Source organism: Saccopteryx leptura, chromosome 6, assembly GCF_036850995.1.
Source record: "Saccopteryx leptura isolate mSacLep1 chromosome 6, mSacLep1_pri_phased_curated, whole genome shotgun sequence".
Taxonomy (NCBI): Eukaryota; Metazoa; Chordata; class Mammalia; order Chiroptera; family Emballonuridae; genus Saccopteryx; species Saccopteryx leptura.
Window position 1 is genome coordinate 108,289,237 of NC_089508.1, and position 22,200 is coordinate 108,311,436.

Sequence of the window (22,200 nt, forward strand, 5' to 3'; positions counted from 1 at the left end):
AAGTGAGTTCAAGAAAAGGGGAAAACTGTATACAGTATACAGTTTGCATACGTTTGGTTACGGCAGCTGGAGTGGCCAAATGCTTTTCTGCTTCAACTCCCAAAAGAGCCAAGAGAACTGTGCTCTCTCACATGGTACCAATGCTCCACATGGAAACAGCCGGCTGGCCCTCTGGAGACCATATTTTATTGTCTTTTTTTTCTAGAAAGGTTTTGAATTGTCCTTTTCATAAGATGGCTTTCAAAGTGAAGAGTGACATTAAGAGAGACACTCAGGAATTAAAAAAAATAACTTAGCTAATTTTAGGGCTCACACTGCCACTTCTTTCATATAAGGCCACCTCAGAGCCACACTGTTTAGGTAGGAGGCTGAGCAAGAGGTTTCTTTGTCATAATGCTAAGCCATATGAATAGTTTTCTTAATAGGATCCTTCCTAGAAAAGAGATATGCATGACTTTTTAAATAGCGGACACTTTTTGGACAGTCTATTTGGCAGAATAAATATTCTGAAGTGAACCTTTACGAGTAATGTAATTAAAGAGTTGAGGCCGCCTCTCTGGTTGAGTTTTGAGTTACATTACAGCAGGCAAACTGGGGGGATTTTTCAATGAGAGGGCCAATGTAGATTTTACTTTGTTTTGTAGATTTGAAGAAATTTCTGCACTTGCTTCCTCTGAAGTTCTCGTTGCACACACATATTTGCAGAACCCACCTGGTCAAGACAATTGAACTCATTTTGTGAAAAGTAGCAAAAGTCACCAAGAAGAAAAGATGTGTCATTGTAAGATCACTATTCTCTCTGACTGTAAGAGGCTCTTCAGTCTGCATCTGACCACAGAGTAACCTGAAGTCCAATGTTTACTACAGCCTAAGTAAAAGCTGAAAAAGTAACTGGCTAGGAAATAATTCTAGGCATACTGAATTTTGCATAGATATGTACGCTAGATAAACATGGATGTTTGGGCTTTAAAAGAGTCTGTGACAAATGCACTCTTTATTTTACATTCTTCACCGTATTTCATATGAGCCTTTCTACCATATCATTATTATTATAAATTCATCAGTGGGTGCTATAAAATAGCCAAATTGTGAATTATTGGGAAGATGGTTTTCAACAAGTAGCTGAACATTGAATAACTCAAATTCATATTTTAGGAGTTGGGCTTGGGGAATCAAAAGGCTTTTGTTTCTAGAGTTTGCTTTATGAAATAACATACACACTTAAGTATAATAAATATTCTCACTTACCAATGCTGGTGACAGTGACACGTATCCTAGCAATTTCTTATACTGCTCAAAGGTGAAAAACTGTGAAACAAAACCAAACACAGAGATTTATAATTTCTTGCAACAAACCCTTTAATTGACTCAAGTTTCTTTAGTAAATCATATTAACCAGCATTTTTAAAAAATGATAAAACATTGAAAAGTTTTTAATCTGGTCTGGGGTAGTTGCTATTGGATCTTGCTTTAACATTCACATTTTCAAATGCAGCTATAATAACCTACAGAAGAGCTGATGGAATCCTTTATAGCAGTAAATGAACCATACAGCTTCCATTTACCATGACCATTTTCAGTTTCCCCAGACATCAATAGACTTCCTTTTTATGGCAGTGATTCAAAATTATAGGCATAGAGACCTGAAATCTTTGGTCTCCTCTGTTTTCTCTATGAATTGCTTTCCCACTGAATGCCCAATAACCAACTTGAGAAAGACATCCACTTTTCTGCTTTAACTTGCATTTGTATTGCTGTGTCTTTCCACTGTTCCATGAAATTTCTCAATACTCAGTGATGATGAAGATATCATTATAAACTAGGAAAGGACCCAATGAGGTCATCTGGTCCATCCTTGCTTAAAGCCAGACTGTCCTGCACTTGAGCAGAGGAGAGCTACTCAGTCTACCTCTACAATATGATGATGAAGAAGATTATGTTGGTTCCTTCAGTAGATGATGTTTAATATTATTTTTCTGAAAATGAATTTCTAAGAAGACAAATAGAATCAATCACTTTGTGTAGTATACCCAAAGTACAATTTTTTCCTTCAGCTTTGGGCAACACCTGTGCTTGAACACAATGTTTTGCTCCTGGGCGCTCTGTGAGGTAACCACAAGCAACTCTGGTAAGGTTCTCTCTTAGGCCCTGCTGGTCTGTTTCTCAAGACCCCAGAAATAGCATGGGTATTTTATGATCACACATGTCTTCTACTCTATCACTTTTTCACCCAGTAAAATGGAACAATAAAAAATATATATATATAGATTTGGAGGCTAAATAATACTCTGTTGCTAGAAAGAGGTAGTTATGTGGTATAGAAGTGGCTCAAATAGGTCTAATGGGCACCTGAAGAGTCATTACATCACCAGATAGATTTTCATTCTTTTTTTTCTTTACCTGTGCATACCCCTCTACAAGTAAGTGCCACCATCCCCCCAAACATCTAGGCGTAAACTCCAAGGTCTTGCTCAGTCTTCTTTCCCAGAGATTTTCATTCTTTTAAAGATCACGAATTACTTTTATGCCATGCTTCTTTAGATTAACTGTGGTTGTAGACTTTTCTAGGAATGGGATTCACTCATTTACTCATTCAACAAATATTGTATTGTATTCTAAGAGGTACTGGAAATGCAGCAGTAAACAAAGGGAGCCTCTGCCATTTTGACCTAACAACCCAGTGGGTGGTGATAACCAGTGGTGGGATTCAAATAATTTAACTACTGGATCTCTGCCCTAATGACCGTTTCAAGTATAAAAAATATATATACCAAAAAGTAGTTTATTATTTCATGCATTTAATTTTTAAATAAGAACAGAAAAAGAGGTACATACAATAAAACTAGACTCTATTATAAGAAAGAGTTATAAAACATTAATGAAAAAAGCCTGACCAGGCAGTGGCGCAGTGGATAGAGCATCAAACTGGGACGTGGATTACACAGGTTCGAAACCCCAAGGTCACTAGCTCGAGCACAGGCTCATCTGGTTTGAGCAAGGCTCACCAGCTTGAGCCCAAAGTTGCTGGCTTGAGCAAGAGGTCACTCGGTCTGCTGTAGCCCCCCCGGTCAAGGCACATATAAGAAAGCAATCAATGAACAACTGAGGAGCCGCAACAAAGAATTAGTGCTTCTCATCTCACTCCCTTCCAGATTGTCTGTCCCTATCTGTCCCTCTCTCTGTCTCTGTCACACATACACACAAAAAAATTAATGAAAAAGTATTAAATAATACCTGACAAAAATAAAACTGTTATTTAAGATATTTCTATATTGCTTCTTAATTGGCATCCTCACTTGCAATTATTTTCACCTATGGATGGAATGAGCATTACTACGGGCACTTAGAATATGCTGCTGTGCAGATGAATGTTGAAAAAGAGTAGGGAATGTAAATTTGTGATTTCCACATTGAGTGGCTGCCCACGCACTCACCTTAGAGAGAACCCTGATTACAAGTGTCATTTTAACAACCAGTTTGCTGAACTTAACAAAAAATTAGGTATTGGTTTTGCCAAATTGGTGTGAACTGGCTGAATCCACCAGTGGAGATAACCCTGAAACTATGTCCTGGAGTTATATTAATACCACCAGGACCACCACTGTTTTGATGAGAGATGCACTAGAAACCATTAACCATGAGAGGAAATGCATTCTAGTCTTCGGCTTTAAAGATAATTAATTTTTTCTTCGTTTGTTATGGTCATCATCATCACTGTTTTTGACAATTACCTTGCTGGGATTTTGGTGGGAACGGTCCTGGGTCTGAATCCTGGCTATGCGACTTCGCTGTGAAAGCATGTGTGAGTCACTTGACCTCTGTAACCCTCAGGAACACAAAACTTACCTTTTGGAGCAGTCCTTAAATAAAAGCTTGTAAGTAAGATTTCCTGACATGCCTTGCACATAGGAGATTTTCAGAAAGTTTTATTTTCCATTCCCTGTCTTCACTGCGGCTACTAAAGGAATCATAAATGCCTTAGTTGTGTGCATCACTCAGGAGAGGCTGCTGCAGTTCAGGCAACATGCTAAGGTCTTAGCGTGTGCTCCTGCATTTAATCCACAAAACGTCATCAGATCACAGTGCCAATACAGCCATGATCCCCATTCTACCGATCTGTGTCCTTCAGTTAGTGAGTGAAAGGACTCAGATGCTGTCTACCTCCAAGGCCTGCATGTGCTCTCAACTGCGATGCTCTCTCTGCTCCTGCTGCTGAGCGCGGACTCTCTGCCCCGGTGTCCTTGTTGCTGACGCTTGCTTTCCCTGACCCTGGAGCCCAGAGTCCCTCCAGACAGCGTTCTAACCTTTTCAACCACAATCTCTGTACAAAATATTTGCTCCACACAAGCACATGTATGCACATGCATGCTCACAGTGGGGCTCTTGTATTTCTAACTGAAACAAAACATTGCTATAATACAGTATTTACCCCTTTCCAATCTGTAAGTCTGTTTCTATTTCATTGAAACAATTTCTGGTCATGACCCACTACATCTAGTGACTCACTAAACTGATTTTATGACTCATGGGCCATGACCCACCTTTTGGAAACACTGCTCAAAGCGATCCTCACTGGGTCCAGGGAAGTTCTGGGAGATGATGGGCTTCACAAAAGGCCTCACCACCTTGTTCCCTTTCAGTGTAAAAACATGTTTTCTTCTTTCTGACTTTCTCTCATTACATTACTTTGGAGGCAAACCCTTTCCGAGCAGTTCTTTCGATGCCATGTGCATTTTGAAGCCTTCCAGTTTGACTGGTATTCTCAGCCTTGTGTGGCTCGGAGTGCTGTTCTTTCTGATTCCAAGGATGGCTCTTTCTCAGGCCTGGCTAGTTTCCTTACGTGCACACACTGGTCAGTTTTCAGCTGAATACTTAAGGGGTCCCTCTGCAGATCTTAGGAGCTCTGTCTCTGCACAACTCTCTTCTGCAGTACTTTGGTGAGCTCTAGCTCCCTTGCCCTCCCTGGCCTCTCTGCATCTTCTCAACCAGGGACTCCACTGGACTCTGTCTATATTCCCCTGCCTGCCCCTGGGCCTGGAAGTCCTTCCGAGGTGGGGCAACCATAGGGCTCATCGCCTTTGCTTCCGTCTCTCTGTCCTTCCTTGTCTGAGGTCCAGTGTCTTGAAAATTATGGTTTCATATTTCATTCATTTTTTTGTTGTTGTTTCAGGCAGGAGAGTAAATCTGGTCCCTGTTACTACATCTCAGCTGGAAATGGAAGTCTCGGCTTCCCAGAAATTCTGAATAGTAGATGTGGGAATTTTGGCGAACAGGACAGAAGTGTCTTCTGTCATAAACCAACAAATTTTCTTTCTGTTTCTCTCTCTATATAGTACCACTTACTTATGGAATATCAAGTGAGCATCTACTATGTGTAGACGTCATGACAGTGGTGAACAAGCAGCCTTCACAATTTATAATCTCTCGTGAGTTTGGTTAGCAATATGCAGTCCTTTAGGGTCCAATCATGGAAAAATGGTGTTCTGGAACTGTGATGTTCAAGACAGGCCCTGGGACCTTGGACATGTTGTTTCTCGTTTCTGAGGAACCAGGCGGTCTCTTCCCGAGTCTTCACTTCCTTTTGCTGTCTGCAACACTAATTGTCTTATTTTGTAAAAGAGGAAGTTTCATTTATTTAGCATCAATGAGTCTTATTATTTTAATGAGTCTCATTTAAAAGAATATATTGAATAGTACAGAAAAAATGTCTCTTTCTGAGTGCAGTAATGATTGTAACTGAGGTATCATTCCCAAGGACAATCTATATCTATATCCATATATGTATAAAGTATTCATAGACCACATACATGCATATGTGTGTGTGTATGTGTATGGTCTCTAAATATTTTTTTCTGAAGTAAACTTTGATGACATACAATGAAGCTGTTTATAATGTATGAAATTGTTACAATAAGATGATCGCTTTCCTCACAAATCCTAAGATAAATATCTTATAAAATGAATGTTTTCATAAATTGTGTTAAAAAATAGTGCAATCCATCTGGCAAAGATACAGTTTTAACTCCAACTTATACTTAAAAAGCCAACGTACTTACCATATGTCTCAATAATTTTAAGGTAAAAACTACTTGGAACAAGATGTCTGGGTTACATACACCATATCCAGTTGCCTGAAAGTTCATCTGTTAACCATTGCTCTGGCAGGGAGCACTGGTTTTTTTTAAGTAGAGACTAACTCAGTTTTGTAAAACTCAACTTTTTTTTTTTTCCATGAAAGGCTGTTCAACATTGATAAACCTTAATTGTCTTAAAGTTTAAATTGTCTCCAATGTATAGTATTAAGGAAAAATATTCCAGGAAAAACTTTAATAATAATTTACTTTATTTACAAGTGAAAAACACTGAACAAACGAACATATTATTCCATGGAGACAACTTTGGTTTTGAACAGGAACTCTGCTCTGTTTACTTGGGCAATCTTTTATCAAGTGAAGCCATTTCAGAATCCAGTTCAGCCCTCTTGTGTACTTTGGTGAACTTTTTCCAGATTCTTTACTAAGATTCAGATCCTTATAATGAAATTTGTATTGAAGTAATAATATAAAAATCACAAAAACTATGGCAACAAAGAGGGTGAATTTATAGAGAAAGTGTGTTTTAAAGCTTTGCTTTCTGAATTCTACACCTGAAGTAAATCCTATTAAATCATTATTTTGACAAATGTAACAGTTGCTGTTTGTGTATATATGTGGTATGTAGTTATTTTAGCATTAATTTTAATGTAGTCATCCTCTGAATTTGCTGAGTAAAAGTATATAAGCTGTCCCTTTTTTTTTTTTTTTTTTGTATTTTTCTGAAGCTGGAAACGGGGAGAGACAGACTCCCGCATGCGCCCGACCAGGATCCACCCGGCACGCCCACCAGGGGCGATGCTCTGCCCACCAGGAGGCGATGCTCTGCCCCTCCGGGGTGTCGCTCTGCTGCGACCAGAGCCACTCTAGCGCCTGGGGCAGAGGCCAAGGAGCCATCCCCAGCGCCCGGGCCATCTTTGCTCCAATGGAGCCTCGGCTGCTGGAGGGGAAGAGAGAGACAGAGAGGAAGGGGGGGGGTGGAGAAGCAAATGGGCGCTTCTCCTATGTGCCCTGGCCGGGAATCGAACCCGGGTCCCCCGCACGCCAGGCTGTCCCTTTTTTAAAAAAGATTTTTTAATTCATTTTAGGAGGGGAAAGAGCTAGAGGAGAGAGAAAGAGAGAGAGAAGGGGGAGGAGGAGCAGGAAGCATTAATTCCCATATGTGCCTTGACTAGGCAAGCCCAGAGTTTCGAACTGGCAACCTCAGCATTCCAAATCAATGCTTTACCAACTGCACTGCCACAGGTCAAGTTAAGCTGCCCCTTCTTACATTTCAAAAATATCAGAAATATAAATTGAGTAATGCACGTGAAAAAAGCTTTGTGTCAGTTGAAAAGGAAGTCTTTCAATCTAAGCTTATGTTAGTTACCCTTACTGTGGAAAGAGAAAGCCATATTTAGTATTGTCAGTGGTGTGGGTATGGGGGTCAATACCAGTTAGTCACTGTGATTAAGACTTTTGTCTGAAAAAATATATAAAAAACTGGTTAGACTTAGTTTTTTCTTCTTCGGAGATCCCACCAGAGCTTTGTGTTTCTATCCAGATACTGAACCAGTAAATAGTACATAAACTCCATAGTTATGTGGTTAAGAATATGAAAATCAGGGTAATAGAGTAATAATTTTGTAAAAACCAGAATAGAAAATTTTAACAGAGGAGATGAAGGGGGTGAAGTTAGCATGCCAAATAAATGTGTTTTATGTGAATCATATCAAAGAAATAGAGTGTATTCGTTTGCTCCGTTCATAAAATGGGAATAAGTCAGGGAGAAAGGTTTTTTTTTACCTCCCTCCTCCCCTCTCTTTTCCCTCTCTCTTTAATAATTATTGCTCCAAAGAAAAATTGATGGATTGCTTTGAGAAAAAGTCCAAGCTACGTTGTGATTGCTTGGTTGTGATTACATGAATTTCATTTACCCTGGTGCTTCTTATAGAATTTCCCCGTTAGAAGGGAATGCCCTTACCTGAAAAGAAAATTCTACAGACCAATATTTGAGAGATTAATCAAGTCTAATTATAATAACATTATGCTATAATTTGTGCATTAAACATCTTATCTCACGTTGAATTCACATTAATGTCTCACAGGCTGATGTGGGATGTTGAACACTGAAGCCATCACTGTGGTCTGTGTTGGTTGGAGGGCACACACTACTCACCTTCACTGCTCTTTTTGGTGTTTCAGCCAATATGGGTGGCAGAATTCCCTTGTAGAAACCGAACATTCTGTTGGAGAAATCAAAGAGTTTATGTAAGCAAAGGGATTAGAAAATAAGTTATTGCTGATGTATAGTTTCACAGGGCCTGAGACAGCTCCTATTGCCAATGCTGAGGAACTTGTCATATATTCAGATAATTTTAGAAAAAAAAGTAGATATGCTTATGATAAAACTTATAAAAAGTCAGCCCTGGCTGGTTGGCTCAGTGGTAGAGTGTTGGCCTGGCGTGCAGAAGTCCCGGGTTCGATTCCCGGCCAGAGCACACAGGAGAGGCGCCCATCTGCTTCTCCACCCCTCCCCCTCTCCTTCCTCTCTGTCTCTCTCTTCCCCTCCTGCAGCCAAGGCTCCATTGGAGCAAAAGATGGCCCGGGCGCTGGGGATGGCTCCATGGCCTCTGCCCCAGGCGCTAGAATGGCTCTGGTTGCAACAGAGCGATGCCCCGGATGGGCAAAGCATCGCCCCCTGGTGGGCGTGCCAGGTGGATCCCAGTCGGGCACATGCGGGAGTCTATCTGACTGCCTCCCCATTTCCAGCTTCAGAAAAACACACACACACACACACACACACACACACACACACAAAAACTTATAAAAAGTCATCACTTATTTCATATTAGAGAGTTTTAAATTTGTCTAACTTGGAATTCCTCTCTCTATATATCTATATATCTATTTCATCTATATCTATCTATATCTATATCTATATCTCTATATCTATCTATATCTATATTTATATCTACATCTATACCTATATATCTATATCATCTATATCTCTTTACCTATATATGTTATAACCTCATCTTAAACCTGAAAATACATAAATAAAAGAGAATATTCTACATTATTTCCTGAGACAGTGTTCTTGATGAACTCCTAAGTGACCACAGATAAAGGCAGTACTCGTGTGTTCCTACGTTAGGATGCCCATTTTACATTGGGCTAGAGATTTCCTGATTCACTCCAACTTCTTCAAATTGGGTTCTACTTCTAGCTGTGCTCTTGAAACAAGAATAAGAGTTCATTCAGGCTAACCCACTGTGCCACTCAATCCAACATGGTGACCTCTTGCTCTTCCTTAACTGCCTTACTTATTGTGTGTGTGTGTATGTGAGAGAGAGAGAGAGAGAGAGAGAGAAAGAGAGAGAGAGAGAGAATAAGAGAGAGAGAAGCATCAACTTGCTGTTCTGCTTAGTTGTGCCATTGATTGCTTTGCATGTGACCTGACCAGGGCTCAAACCCTGGTGACCCTGGGGTTGAGCCGACAACCTTGGTGTTCCCGGGTGGCACTCAATCCACTATGCCACTGGCCAGGGCTAATAGCTTTTACACTGTTAGGTCCTTGAAGACTAGGTGTGCATTAGAGTCTTTGCTCGAGCCTGTGTGTGTATGTGTGTGTGTGTGTACCCAGAATGCAAGTGCTTGTTAAGCATATGACTTTCATGAAGAGAAGAAAGGAATCAAATAACCCCCTGATATGCATTTACTCTGCATACTCTTTCTCTGAATGGAGAGTACTAGCATTATGAATAAGAAATAAAGCAAACATGTGATTTGAAGAACTATGGGAATTCACAAATTCCTTCTACCTTCTTTCATTTTAATATCAACTACTGATGCCTGAAATTCACTTGTAAAATTTAAATACCATCACTCTTTATCATTCTAATTTCATTATAAATTAATTATTATATAGTTTTCAGCATGAGAGTGACTAAGCATAGGTTTGCCCTTCCCAAAAGATAAATGCAATTTCCCTGAAATTCTACACTTCTAATGAAAGACATTATTAGTTCTGTTCTTTCCGTGATGATTTTTCCACATCTGGAAGATTATGCATGATTACTGAGGGGGGGTAGAATTAAGAACATTTAAATAAGTAAAGCTTCTAGAACAGAGTGTCCTGGTTAATAGAGGTAACTGAAATCCCATACTACAGGAACAGTTACAGAAAGAACAGTTGTTGAACGTGAAAAAGAAAGATCACAGGAAGAAACATAGCATTATGCGTCTCTCGGAAGGCAAGCATGTAGGAAAGACATGAGACTTGTTTGTTTGTCTCCAGGTGGTAGAACTAGGACCAACAGGTGCAAACAACAAGGAAAGACACATTTTTGTCCCAGTAGGAGCTCAATACAAGGAGGTAGTTCTAACAATCAGAACTATATAGAGATAGACAGGGCCCTCCTGAAAAGTGGTGAGTGCCCCTTTATGATATGTAGTCAAGCAGTCCAGATGGACACTTGTCATGGATGGATGCCAGAAATGGATGGACTCACTGGCCTTCCAGGTGGGTCTCCTCTAATCCTCAGATTTTGTTATTTTAAGAAAAAGAACAAGAGGACATGGGAAAGTACTTTTCTGAAGAGACAAACTCTGCCTTACTTCAAACTTTTGCCTAAAGTAGAGCATTGCTTCTCTGGAGAACAGAAGTCTTATAAGTAACACAGAAGGTCTTCATTTTAAAAATTATGGGAGAAAATATTAAAATGAGGTGTAAGGTAAGAAGGAAGAGAGGCAGCTGGGAAAAGCATAAGGATTTAATCTGAAAAGATCTGGGAGGTCCAGAGCCCTCTGCTTCATGTTGGCAATGCCTCCGCAATGCATCCTTCTTCCCTTTTCCCTGCTTGGTTCCTTTCATGTCCAATCATCCCCACCACTGCCTCCAGCCACCCCACCATCCTGAACTTTCTAACAGTAGATGGATAGCATTAATGGGAACTTCTCAAGGACCACGGCAGTCTTTGCTGGCAAATAGGGAGCTAGAACTATCGACTTCCTTTTTTTTTAATCTTATTTTTATTAATTTTAATACAGTGACATTGATAAATCAGGGTACATATGTTCCAAGAAAACATCTCCAGATTATTTTGACCTTTGATTATGCTGCATACCCCTCACCCAAAGTCAAATCATCCTCCATCACCTTCTATCTGGTTTTCTTTGTGTCCCTACCCTCCCCCTACCCCCTCCCTCTCCTTCCTCGCCCCCTCCCCACCCCTCCACCCCACTCCCTGTTACCATCACATTCTTGTCCATGTCTCTGAGTCTCATTTTTATGTCCCATCAATGCATGGGTTCATATAGTTCTTAGTTTTTTCTGATTTACTTATTTCGCTCCGTATAATGTTATCAAGGTCCATCCATGTTATTGTAAATGATCCGATGTCATCATTTCTTATGGCTGAGTAGTATTCCATAGTATATATGTACCAAAGCTTTTTAATCCACTCGTCCTCTGACGGACACTTGGGCTGTTTCCAGATCTTCGCTATTGTGAACAATGCTGCTATAAACATGGGGGTGCATTTCTCCTTCTGGAACCGTTCTATGGTGTTCTTGGGGTATATTCCTAAAAGTGGGATAGCTGGGTCAAAAGGCAGTTCGATTTTCAATTTTTTGAGGAGTCTCCATACTGTTTTCTACAGAGGCTTCCCCAGTCTGCATTCCCACCAGCAGTGAGGAGTGTCCCCTTTTCTCCACATCCTCGCCAGCACTTATTCTGTGTTGTTTTGTTGATGAGCGCCATTCTGACTGGTGTGAGGTGATATCTCATTGTGGTTTTAATTTGCATTTCTCTAATGATTAGTGATGTTGAGCATTTTTTCATATGCCTATTGGCCATCTGTATATCCTCTTTGGAGAAGTGTCTATTCATTTCTTTTTCCCATTTTTTGATTGGATTGTTTGTCTTCCTGGTGTTGAGATTTACAAGTTCTTTATAAATTTTGGTTATTAACCCCTTATCAGACGTACTGTCAAATATGTTCTCCCATTGTGTAGTTTGTCTTTTTATTCTGTTCTTATTGTCTTTAGCTGTGCAAAAGCTTTTTAGTTTGATATAGTCCCATTTGTTTATCCTGTCTTTTATTTCACTTCCCCATGGAGATAAACCAGCAAATATATTGCTGCAAGAGATGTCGGAGAGCTTACTGCCTATGTTTTCTTCTAAGATGCTTATGGTTTCACGATTTACATTTAAGTCTTTTCTCCATTTTGAGTTTATTTTTGTGAATGGTGTAAGTTGGTGGTCAAGTTTCATTTTTTTGCAGGTAGTTGTCCAATTTTCCCAATACCATTTGTTAAAGAGGCTGTCTTTACTCCATTGTATTTCCTTACCTCCTTTGTCAAATATCAGTTGTCCATAGAGCTGTGGGTTTATTTCTGGGTTCTCCGTTCTGTTCCATTGATCTATATGCCTGCTCTCGACTTCCTTTTTTATGTATTACAGATATCCATAAAATAGTGGACATCTCTGGAATAGTTGGACCAGCACCTCTTCTGGTGAGAACAGCCCCTCCCACAATTTTTTTTTAACCACCAGAACCAGCATATTGGTATAATGTTACTGCTTGTCGGCAGCCGTTGATCGGGCACCTCACCAAATGAATCCAAATGGTATTCTGCCTCTTTGCCCCAGTTAATTTGATTCAAGCTAAACCTGAGTTTTTTTTCCCTATGATTTTGGAATTAGAACTGGAAATATCAGTCTCGATCTATGTGGTTGAAGCTCTAATATATAAAGCTGAAAAATCAACAGCAGTCTTTAGTTATTTGAAGTAAGTCAATATGCATTGTTAAAAAAGAAGGAAGCTACCATTTAGGGAAACACAGAAGCAAGATAGAGAAAAGAAGCCCAGTGCTGTGAGTGTGCCTCTGATGCCAAGATTTCCTTAAGCCTAGTTACATCTCAACTCTTCTTGAATACTGGTGTTTTCCTTTGCTTTTGATTCTCTGAGATACAGTTACATTTATACTACATTTAATTTTTTAGTTAAGTTTGAGTTGAGTTTATTACTTACAATGCAAAGTCCTAGATCCAAAAAGGAAACCTCATAGCCTTTCCCGCTGAGCGGCTGCTGCAGAGCCTCAGTCCTATGCCCTTTCACATAAAGAGACTTCTTGTCAGTTAGCACATGCTCCTGGGCCAATCAGAATGGGCACACCCAAAATCTGAGCAAGAGAATGTAGGCAAAAGCTCAAGTTGATGAGCTATTTTCCAACTTGGTTAGAAAATTACTGAACGTTTTCCTAATGCAAAGTATGATATACAGATCTAAGAAACAGAAAGGGTTTGTAACGTTTTATGATGGACATAATCTTTTTTTTCTGCTAAAAAATGGACATTTATACCCCCTTTTCTCTTGCTAAAGAACTGAGGTTTATATCACTTTTTTTCCTACTAAAGAACTGAGGTTTATATCCACATGAACTGTTCATTGTGCCAAATTTTCCTTCCTGTATATAGTTTTAGCTTGAAATACAGAACGTGTAGCTTACCAGGACATAACTAAGGAAGTTAAGAGATTTGCGACAGCCCTATCAACATGCTTCATATGACTTCTTTCTCAAGAAGCAAATTGACATGCCTTGGATGGATAGAAAGCGAGATTCTGTTTATACAGCATCGAAGGCAGTTCATCTCCCTGAAAAGACAGTAAAGCCACCACTCTGGTTTTAGTTCTGACCCACATCAAGCCAGTTTGGAAAACTTTTTGGAAGAGGCACAAGAACCAATGCCAGACCTCCTGTAACACTATAGCATAAACTATATGGCAGCCTCATATTTTGTTTCTCAAAGTTGCTACTTCTGAAAATCGAGTTTGATTTTAAGTATAATGTGGTAGGAAAATGTTAATTTGGATGTTCAGAAACTTTTGTTGATAGTGTTATAAGTAAAAATGGTCAGATTTGTTGAATGATTACTATGTGCTACCCACTCTGTTAAGATTAAATATATAAAGGCATATGGACATATTTTAATTTCACTCAATTCCCACAAGCCTTTCAAGTAGGTATGATTATGTTCTTCATTTTGCAGGTGAGACCTATCATCATGTCACTGCCAAATAGGATACAGTGACTCTAGCCAAGTGCCACTGTCCTCACAGTCCATGTCCTTGACTCCTGGGCTATAATGTATTGCAGTTTTTCTTGAAATAAAACTATTTTTATAAACACTTTTGGAAAGTTATTTCTATTGCAAAAATGCCTTGTTGTTTCTTAGTTTAGGAGGAAGCAGAAATGGCAACTAACAGTCAGGGTTCCATTCCATTTCCATCCATTCTGTTCTACAGTATTGTGAAACCCTATCTGTGTCACTGATAGGGCTGGGCTGAGATGAATGAGATCTCTCTTTCTTTTCTTTCTTTTTTTTTGTGAAAGCTTTTGGGTTTATGATTATATATTTCTAGTTTGATCAGAATGGGAAAAAAATAAAAGTAGGCCCTACGATAAAGTTTGTTCTCCTTCCAGGATAACTTTTGCCCTTAAGAGGCACACCAGTATAATTCTGTCAGTATACGGGAAAAATAATACTTACTTCAGTAATATAATAAAAAAAACAAACCCTGAGATACTCATACTAGGTATTAAAATAAAAACTGTGGCCCTGGCCGGTTGGCTTAGCAGTGGAGCATCAGTCCAGCTTGTGGAAGTCCTGGATTTGATTCCTAGTCAGGGCACAAAGGAGAAGCAACCATCTGCTTCTCCACAATTCTACCCCTCTTTCTCTCTCTCTCTCTTCCTCTCCTGCAGCCATGGCTCAAATGGTTCAAGCAAAAGTTGGTCCTGGGCACTGAGAACAGCTCTGTGGCCTCACCTCAGGCAATGAAATAGCTTGGTTGCAAAGCAACAGAGCAGTGGCCCAAACATGAAGAGCATCGTCTGGTATGGGGCTTGCTGGGTGGATTCTGGTTGGGGCTCATGCGGGAGTCTGTCTTGCCTTCTTGCCTCTCACTTAAAGAAATAACAACAAACACTGTTATCCAAAAAGTCAGTGGGGAGTACTGTTGGCTCGTCACCCAACAGATATTCCTGAAACCTTTCCTTGTTCCTTGGGGAGCAGGTATTCACCACTGTCTATGCTTATGGAAGAAAGCCCTTGTCCAGTGCAAGGATAAAGCAGAACTCTTCAAGCCAATCATGGTGGTCCCATTACTGTGTTAGTGGAATCCTGTCACAGGCATGGACACATGACCCAAACCTAGCCCATGAGACCAGCATGGGGAAAGAATGGATGCTGGAAGTCATGGATTTCCAACTTAAGGGAAAGAGGCACATGCAAAACAAAGTCCCTCTTCTTTGCTAGATGCTGTTGTAGCTGCATGAGGTACCTGTGTGCTGTGTCCAAGTGAATTATAATTACCCACAAGCTGAGGATGGCCAGCAAGAAGATGGAAAGGACCTGGATCTTGATCAATGAATTAACTAATTCTGGCATCCTATCTTCAAATTTATGATTATGTAAAATTAAAAATAAATCTTTACTAATTGAGCTTTCAACTCTGTGTTCTATTAACCTACTAAAATATTTTGATACAAACAGCCTTTAACACCCCCATTTCAGAAAAAGTTTTAAATGGTAATTCTTAAATCATAATCATAGCAGCTTTGTTGGTCCCAGTGCATCAGCCTTAGGTGCTAAAAATAGCTTGGTTGATTTGAGCATCAGCCCCAGACAGGGGTTGCTGGGTAGATCCTGGTTGGGGCACATGTAGGAGTCTGTATCACTATCTCCCTTCCTCAAAAAAAAATTATAGCAAAGATAGTTGTTAAATGTTAAGCAAAGCTTTTAGGAGGAGACTGTGAGAGCCATTTTAAAAAATGGTTTTAGATGATTTCTTTGAAGAGTCCATCACATGCTAAAATCCTATCCCATTAGGATGATTATCTGTGAGAGAACCCCATACTGTAGATGGAACGTGGAGAATGCATAAGCAAACCTGAGGATGGGGCTTTAGGTCTTTAATAATGTTGGTTCATACACTAATCAGAGTTGTTGTTCAGAAACATAAGTAGACACAGAGTACTACAATACTGGATCACATTTGGTTTTAATTGTGTAATCAAAACAGACCTTGTATTACTTATGTACATCTATAAAATGGAGATCAAAACTGCACGGCATGTGTTGCTCTCAAAGATGCAACTCACACATAGCTTATTTGAAATACAGATTTGTGTCAAACCCCACAAAATAATTTTACTCCTCATTTGCCCCTATCCCCACTTTACAGCATGAAGCTATTTAACATATTGGGTGACTCCAAGATCACAGACCAACCAATGAAAAGGTGTTGATTGTATTAAGCAAGGAAATGTGGAATTTCCTTAGAGTTCAAGTTTGTGTCCCATCTTGGTGTTTCACTTATGTCCAGTCAAAGCCTCGAAGAAGACTTCTTACTGTCTCTCATTAGTAGGCTCCAATTTTAGGTTACCTTGCTTAAGGTCCAAATTTTAGGGACCCAAAGAGACCAAACAGATCCTTATTTAAACATCTTGTGCCTGACAACATCTTTAGTCCATTTGGATGGCATAAAGTCAGCTACTGAAATCTGAAGACTTTGTGGTAAACAGTAAATAGAACAGTCAAATTTTGACTCAGGTAAAGAAACCAAGAAAGAGTGGAAAAATCACATGTGCTGTCCCTCTTTCTTTCCCGCTCTGGGTTGGTTTTGCTGTTATTTCCCTAATATAGCATGTAGAAAAAGTTTGTTTGGAAGTAATTTGTACTGTAGAGTTCGATTGCTCCTCCAGGCAGGCTGGGAAATTTCCAAAGTCACTAAGTTAGTAAGCAGGGTATTGGTGTTAGAGCAACAATATGGGATCTTTGCTTCACTGCAGCCCGAAGGAAGAAGGGAAACTGTAGCTGCTTCAAAAATGACCTCAGAGGGAGTCATACCCTGTTGTCCATCAGCAAGGTTATAAAACTCAACAGATAGATTACTGAGATATGACTATAAGGAAAGCATGAATAAATGATCTTCCCAACTAAGAGAGGAAAGATCGACGTTCAAACCTGCTGCCTGTAGAAACGGAGGCTTTCCCTGGTTGTTGGAGACAAAGGGCATGGGGGCCCACACTGCTGAGATTCATAACCAGGGTCCAGCAACCATCACGCAGAATGCCAGCACCAAGATGCACATAATCTGAACCTGAAAAGGCCAATTAAAGAGATGATTTCCAAGTTACAAAGCCATTTTCCAAGCCACCTGCAGCACACTCACATGCAGCATGAGAAGGATGCTTTCACCTGGCTGGATCCCACTTCTTTGCCAAAAACCTGGCATTCAGCAAGCATCCAGAGCAGCAATAACAGTCACCAGTGAAGCATGAAATACGAGTGACAGGGAAAGTGACACCAGATCACCAGTTGGGGAAATTGGGAAGCATTAACACATCTGTGTACCTAACAGAGCACAATTACTACATTTTATTTTATTTCAACAGTCAGGACCTAAATGAACATCACCATTCAGTTCTGTTCTGGGCAATGATCCAAGCTCATCTTGGTACAGTTGATTCTGAAGCCTTACAGTCAATCAAGTCTTCAAAATTTGTTCTTTCAGGCTTCAGGCATCCTCCTGATTTCCATTTCTTGTTTGGAAGCCTTGAGTCATCTGTTCTGGCAACATGATCAACCCAAATCAGTCATTTTCTCCAAATTATATTGAAATAGGGATCTTGCGAGTTTGTTTTCTTCCTCCTTCTTTCTTTCACGTAATTTTCCCTTGAAGGATCTCCTAATACAAAGCTGATTGAGGCATACATTATCTTCTTTCTTTTGCTGTTGTTGAATCCAAGTTTCTTACCCACATGCTGTAGCTCTGTAATTAAGCCCTGGGTTATGAGTGTGAGCTCCCGTTGCTCTTCTATTGCTCAATAGGTTGTATGTCCCAGGGCAGAATTTCGGCCCCAACACCAAACCTTTAAGGCATTATTCTGATATCATTTACACTGATTCAAGAAATCCTAATGAAAGAGTGAGGCTTCATGGCTCTGTTATTTGCATGATGTAGAATCTGCAACCTGAAGCTCTCAAAATTACATGCAGCCTGACCAGGTGGTGACGTAGTAGATAGAGTGTTGGACTGAGATATGGAGGACCCAGGTTCAAGACTCTGAGGTCGCCAGCTTGAGTGTGGGCTCATCTGGTTTGAGCAAAGCTCACCAGCTTGAGCTCAAGGTCACTGGCTTGAGCAAGGGGTCACTCGCTCTGTTGTAGCCCCCCGGTCAATGCACTTATGAGAAAGCAATCAATGGCCAACTAAGGTTCCGCAACAAAGAATTAATGCCACTCATTTCTCTCCCTTCCTCTCTGTCTGTCCCTATCTGTCCCTCTCTCTGACTCTATTTGTCTCTGTCACACACACACAAAAAAAATTACATGCATTTTTAGGCCATTTTCATTTAGGCAAAGAAGAGAGGGAAAACTGTGTACCCATTAAAGGAGAGATAAAACCAGCTTAAAAAGTGACACAGATTCTTCTTAGCAAAGGATCAGCTGAATTTCAAGTAAGTGCAACATAATTAAAGTTTTAGCTAATTTTCTAATATAAAAAGCTAAGAAAAGTTTTCCTTGCTTCAACTCGTATCAGGTCTTCAGGTACAAAAAAATATAGTTATTAATTTTCATTAAAGAGAATTAATTGAATTAAGCTTCTGCATATGTTCCTTGAATGTATTTGTTACCCCAAACCATACTACTTTCGTTATATGCTGTCTGAAGGAATTCTTTCAAGTTTTCCTGAACACATAATTTTAACTTAACTTTCAGTATGATTTTATCATGACAATTAAACTTTGTTGATGTGTCTAAAATAAACTACAACTTTGATTTTCTAAGACACACAAAATTAGCTTAGCTGTCAGTATCACTCAGGAGGCAGGTCCATGGCTCCGTTCCCTGGGCAGTTGGCAGGGTGCTTGATGCACTCAACATGCTGCACAGTTCAGGCCAAGGAAGGCAACAGCGTGATATGAGAACCAGAACCCCGACAGAAAATGCTAAGGAAAGAAAGAGATATTTTGAGAAAAAACTAAAGTAGTACATAACGTGGGTAGAATATGGTATTAATTGCTCCATTAATCTACAAAGGAAGAGACTGATTAAGAACTAACTATGCTAAAAGTGTATTAATTTTCAGTGATGGCAGATTACCTTGCTTATAAAGATGAACTCATTTCCAGTAGAAAATAAGAATCCTAAGAGCAGCCATTTACTCATGTGGATGGCAACTATGAGAAATAGGACTCAAAAAAGGAAGGAAGGAAGGAAGGAAGGAAGGAAGGAAGGAAGGAAGGAAGGGAGGGAGGGAGGGAGGGAGGGAGGGAGGGAGGGAGGGAGGGAGGGAGGGAGGGAGGAAGGGAGGGAGGAAAAGAGAAAAAGACTAGGCCTGAATGAAAGCCAGGAAAGAGGAAAGAGGACTTGATCATGAGTCACAAAGCCCTTCTCTGATAAACAAGGCTCGCTGAAGAGGCTTCGCTCCAGTCTAGTTCCCTTCATGCTCTCACCAACCCCCTTTTCTTACCTCTGGTACCTGTTTTTAATTTCCACTTTTTCCATTCATGAAGTAATTATTATTCATTTATTCACTCACTCACTCACTCACTCAATATGTTTTGTTCCAAGCACTAAGTTACCTAAGCACATTTTCCTGGGGTCAAATGTTGACTCAGGAGTCTCATTTTCCCAGGTCAACTAGGACAATTTTCTCCAAGCATCCTTCTCTGAGACGGCAGAAGACAAAATCTTGATATTTGCACCTGCCTGCAGTTCTTGAAAGATGTGGCCTTACATATTTGTGTGTTTAGCACATAATAACAATTAACATTATATTGAATATACTTGTATTCAAATAAGAAATGAGTATATAAGAATATACTTATATTCAAAACATAACCCCTATAGTTATGTCTATGCATATAGAGGTGGGCAAAAGTAGGTTTACAGTTGTTCATATGGAAAAAGACATGCAGGTTATGATTATCACAATGGCTTTATTAACTCAAAAGAATGTCACTTACAACTGTAAACCTATTTTTGCCCACCCCTGCATATAGTTATACATATACATACACACATATTTATATACAGTGTGTCCATAAAGTCATGGTGCACTTTTGACCGGTCACAGGAAAGCAACAAAAGATGATAGAAATGTGAAATCTGTACCAAATAAAAGCAAAACCCTCCCAGTTTCTGTAGGATGATGTGGCAGCATGTGCACATGTGTAGATGATGACATAACACTGTGTATACAGCGGAGCAGCCCACGGACATGCCAGTTGAGATGTGGATGGTACAGAGGAAAGTTCAGTGTGTCCTGTGGCTTGTTAAATTCGAATCCGTGACCAAAGTGCAACGTGAATATCGGCGTGTTTATAACAAAGCGCCACCACCTAGGAATAACATTACTTGGTGGGATAAGCAGTTGAAGGAAACTGGCAGTTTGGTGGAGAAACCCCGTTCTGGTAGGCCATCAGTCAGTGACGAGTCTGTAGAGGCTATACGGGATAACTACCTAATGAACCCTAAAAAATCTGTGCATGAGCCTGCATCAAACTGCACTGAATAGGTATGAAACTGGGAGAGTTTTCCTTTTATTTAGTATAGATTTCACATTTCTATCATCTTTTGTTGCTTTCCTGTGACCAGTCAAAAGTGCACCATGACTTTACGGACACACTGTAGATTCATCCATACACAGACATGAATTATTATCCATATTAACAGTCCAAATGACTTGTATATTTTTAACTGAATAGAGTGTCTATTATTCACATCATTACCATACTTAATCCAGGTTATAAATTGCTTGACAATGGCCACACCTGTTCTTTATCACTACCATCTGGCACTCTTAGCATTGATTTGATGCTACCTGTCAGTAAAGGCAATATGATGTAGTGAGCCGGAGTGTGGGCTCTGGAGCCACACTCTAGGTTTGAATTCTGGCTTAACCATGTGCTAACCATTTATCCACCACAAAAAACCATTGGCACAAAAGGTGAGCAAATTCATTCTAAAGTATTCCTGTCAGAATAGAGATGTCTTTTATGCCAGCTCTCTTACAAGTGCTTATGGAAATGAGTTAGTACATTGTAAATAACATGATTTAATAGCCTGACCTCGCTGCAGAGCTACACATGACCATAGCGGGAACAGAAAGCCTCAGAATCCAGAGATGTCCTTCACAAAATGGCCCTTACCTAAGTGTGTGACCCAGTGCATCAGGAATTCACACCCTGTTGTGGAATTCCGCTACAACCGATTCATACATGTCTGAGGTCAAAGATGTTGTTCACTAAGTGCACAGAGCAGACTACTCCCAAAGTATAAGTCATTTGGAAATGTATTAACTCTTTATGGCCGCCAGTTACTATAGTAAGTCCCACATTAATTTCTTGAGGTGCCTCTTGCTGGACTTCTAACAGAACTGGGTCTATTGAGGGAAACTTTAGAAACAAAAAATAGCAATCATTGTGCTAATTGCTTTACAATTATTCTCCCATTTAAAGACTCTACTCTTTACATTTTATAGACAAGTACACAAAGATTCAGAGAAGTTAACCAACTTTTCTACTAGTCAAACACCTGGTCAGCAGTGCAGTTGGCATAAGAACCCAGGTCTACTTGACTCCAAAGCCTCTGCTCTTGAATGCTGTGCTTGACTTCTGTGCTGAGAGAGAGAGAGAAAGAGAGAGAGAGAGAAGAGGCAAGAGAGGCAAGTCCACTGGGAAACAGCATTCTACCTCCTGCACCAGAGTTTTTTTTAAGAGCCTGAGTTCTTATTTAACTGATTGAAACACAAGTGAAATGGGAGGTCACCAAGCTTTCTGGGATGTAGTAAGTCAAAGTCTTACATGGACTTCATGGACTTCTGGATATGTACTTTTTTCCAGATCACTTTGAAAATTTTTCCTTCATGACACAATATTATCAATGAAATTAAAGTTAAAGCTTATATTTCTACCTAACTCCTGCATTCACTGTCCTAGAAAACCAGAAGCTGGGTAATTTATGTAGAATGCAAGATATTTGAAAAACAATGCAGAAGACTATCATAGTACTTCATTTCTGGACTGCGGCTACCTCTCCCTGGTGATTTCA

At 39.9% G+C, this 22,200-nt stretch overlaps 1 protein-coding gene across 4 annotated transcripts in view; it reads right to left on the reverse strand.

Annotated features, from left to right (window-relative positions):
* Positions 1 to 22,200, reverse strand: part of SLC25A21 (solute carrier family 25 member 21) — a 531,270-nt gene that overhangs the window by 48,775 nt on the left and 460,295 nt on the right. For all 4 annotated transcript variants that reach the window (XM_066344492.1, XM_066344496.1, XM_066344494.1 and 1 more), the window contains 2 exons: positions 8,251 to 8,317; positions 1,249 to 1,308 (listed from right to left, as the gene is read on the reverse strand). In XM_066344492.1, the coding sequence (XP_066200589.1) occupies positions 1,249 to 1,308; positions 8,251 to 8,317 (127 nt within the window). The remainder of the gene's footprint in view (positions 1 to 1,248; positions 1,309 to 8,250; positions 8,318 to 22,200) is intronic.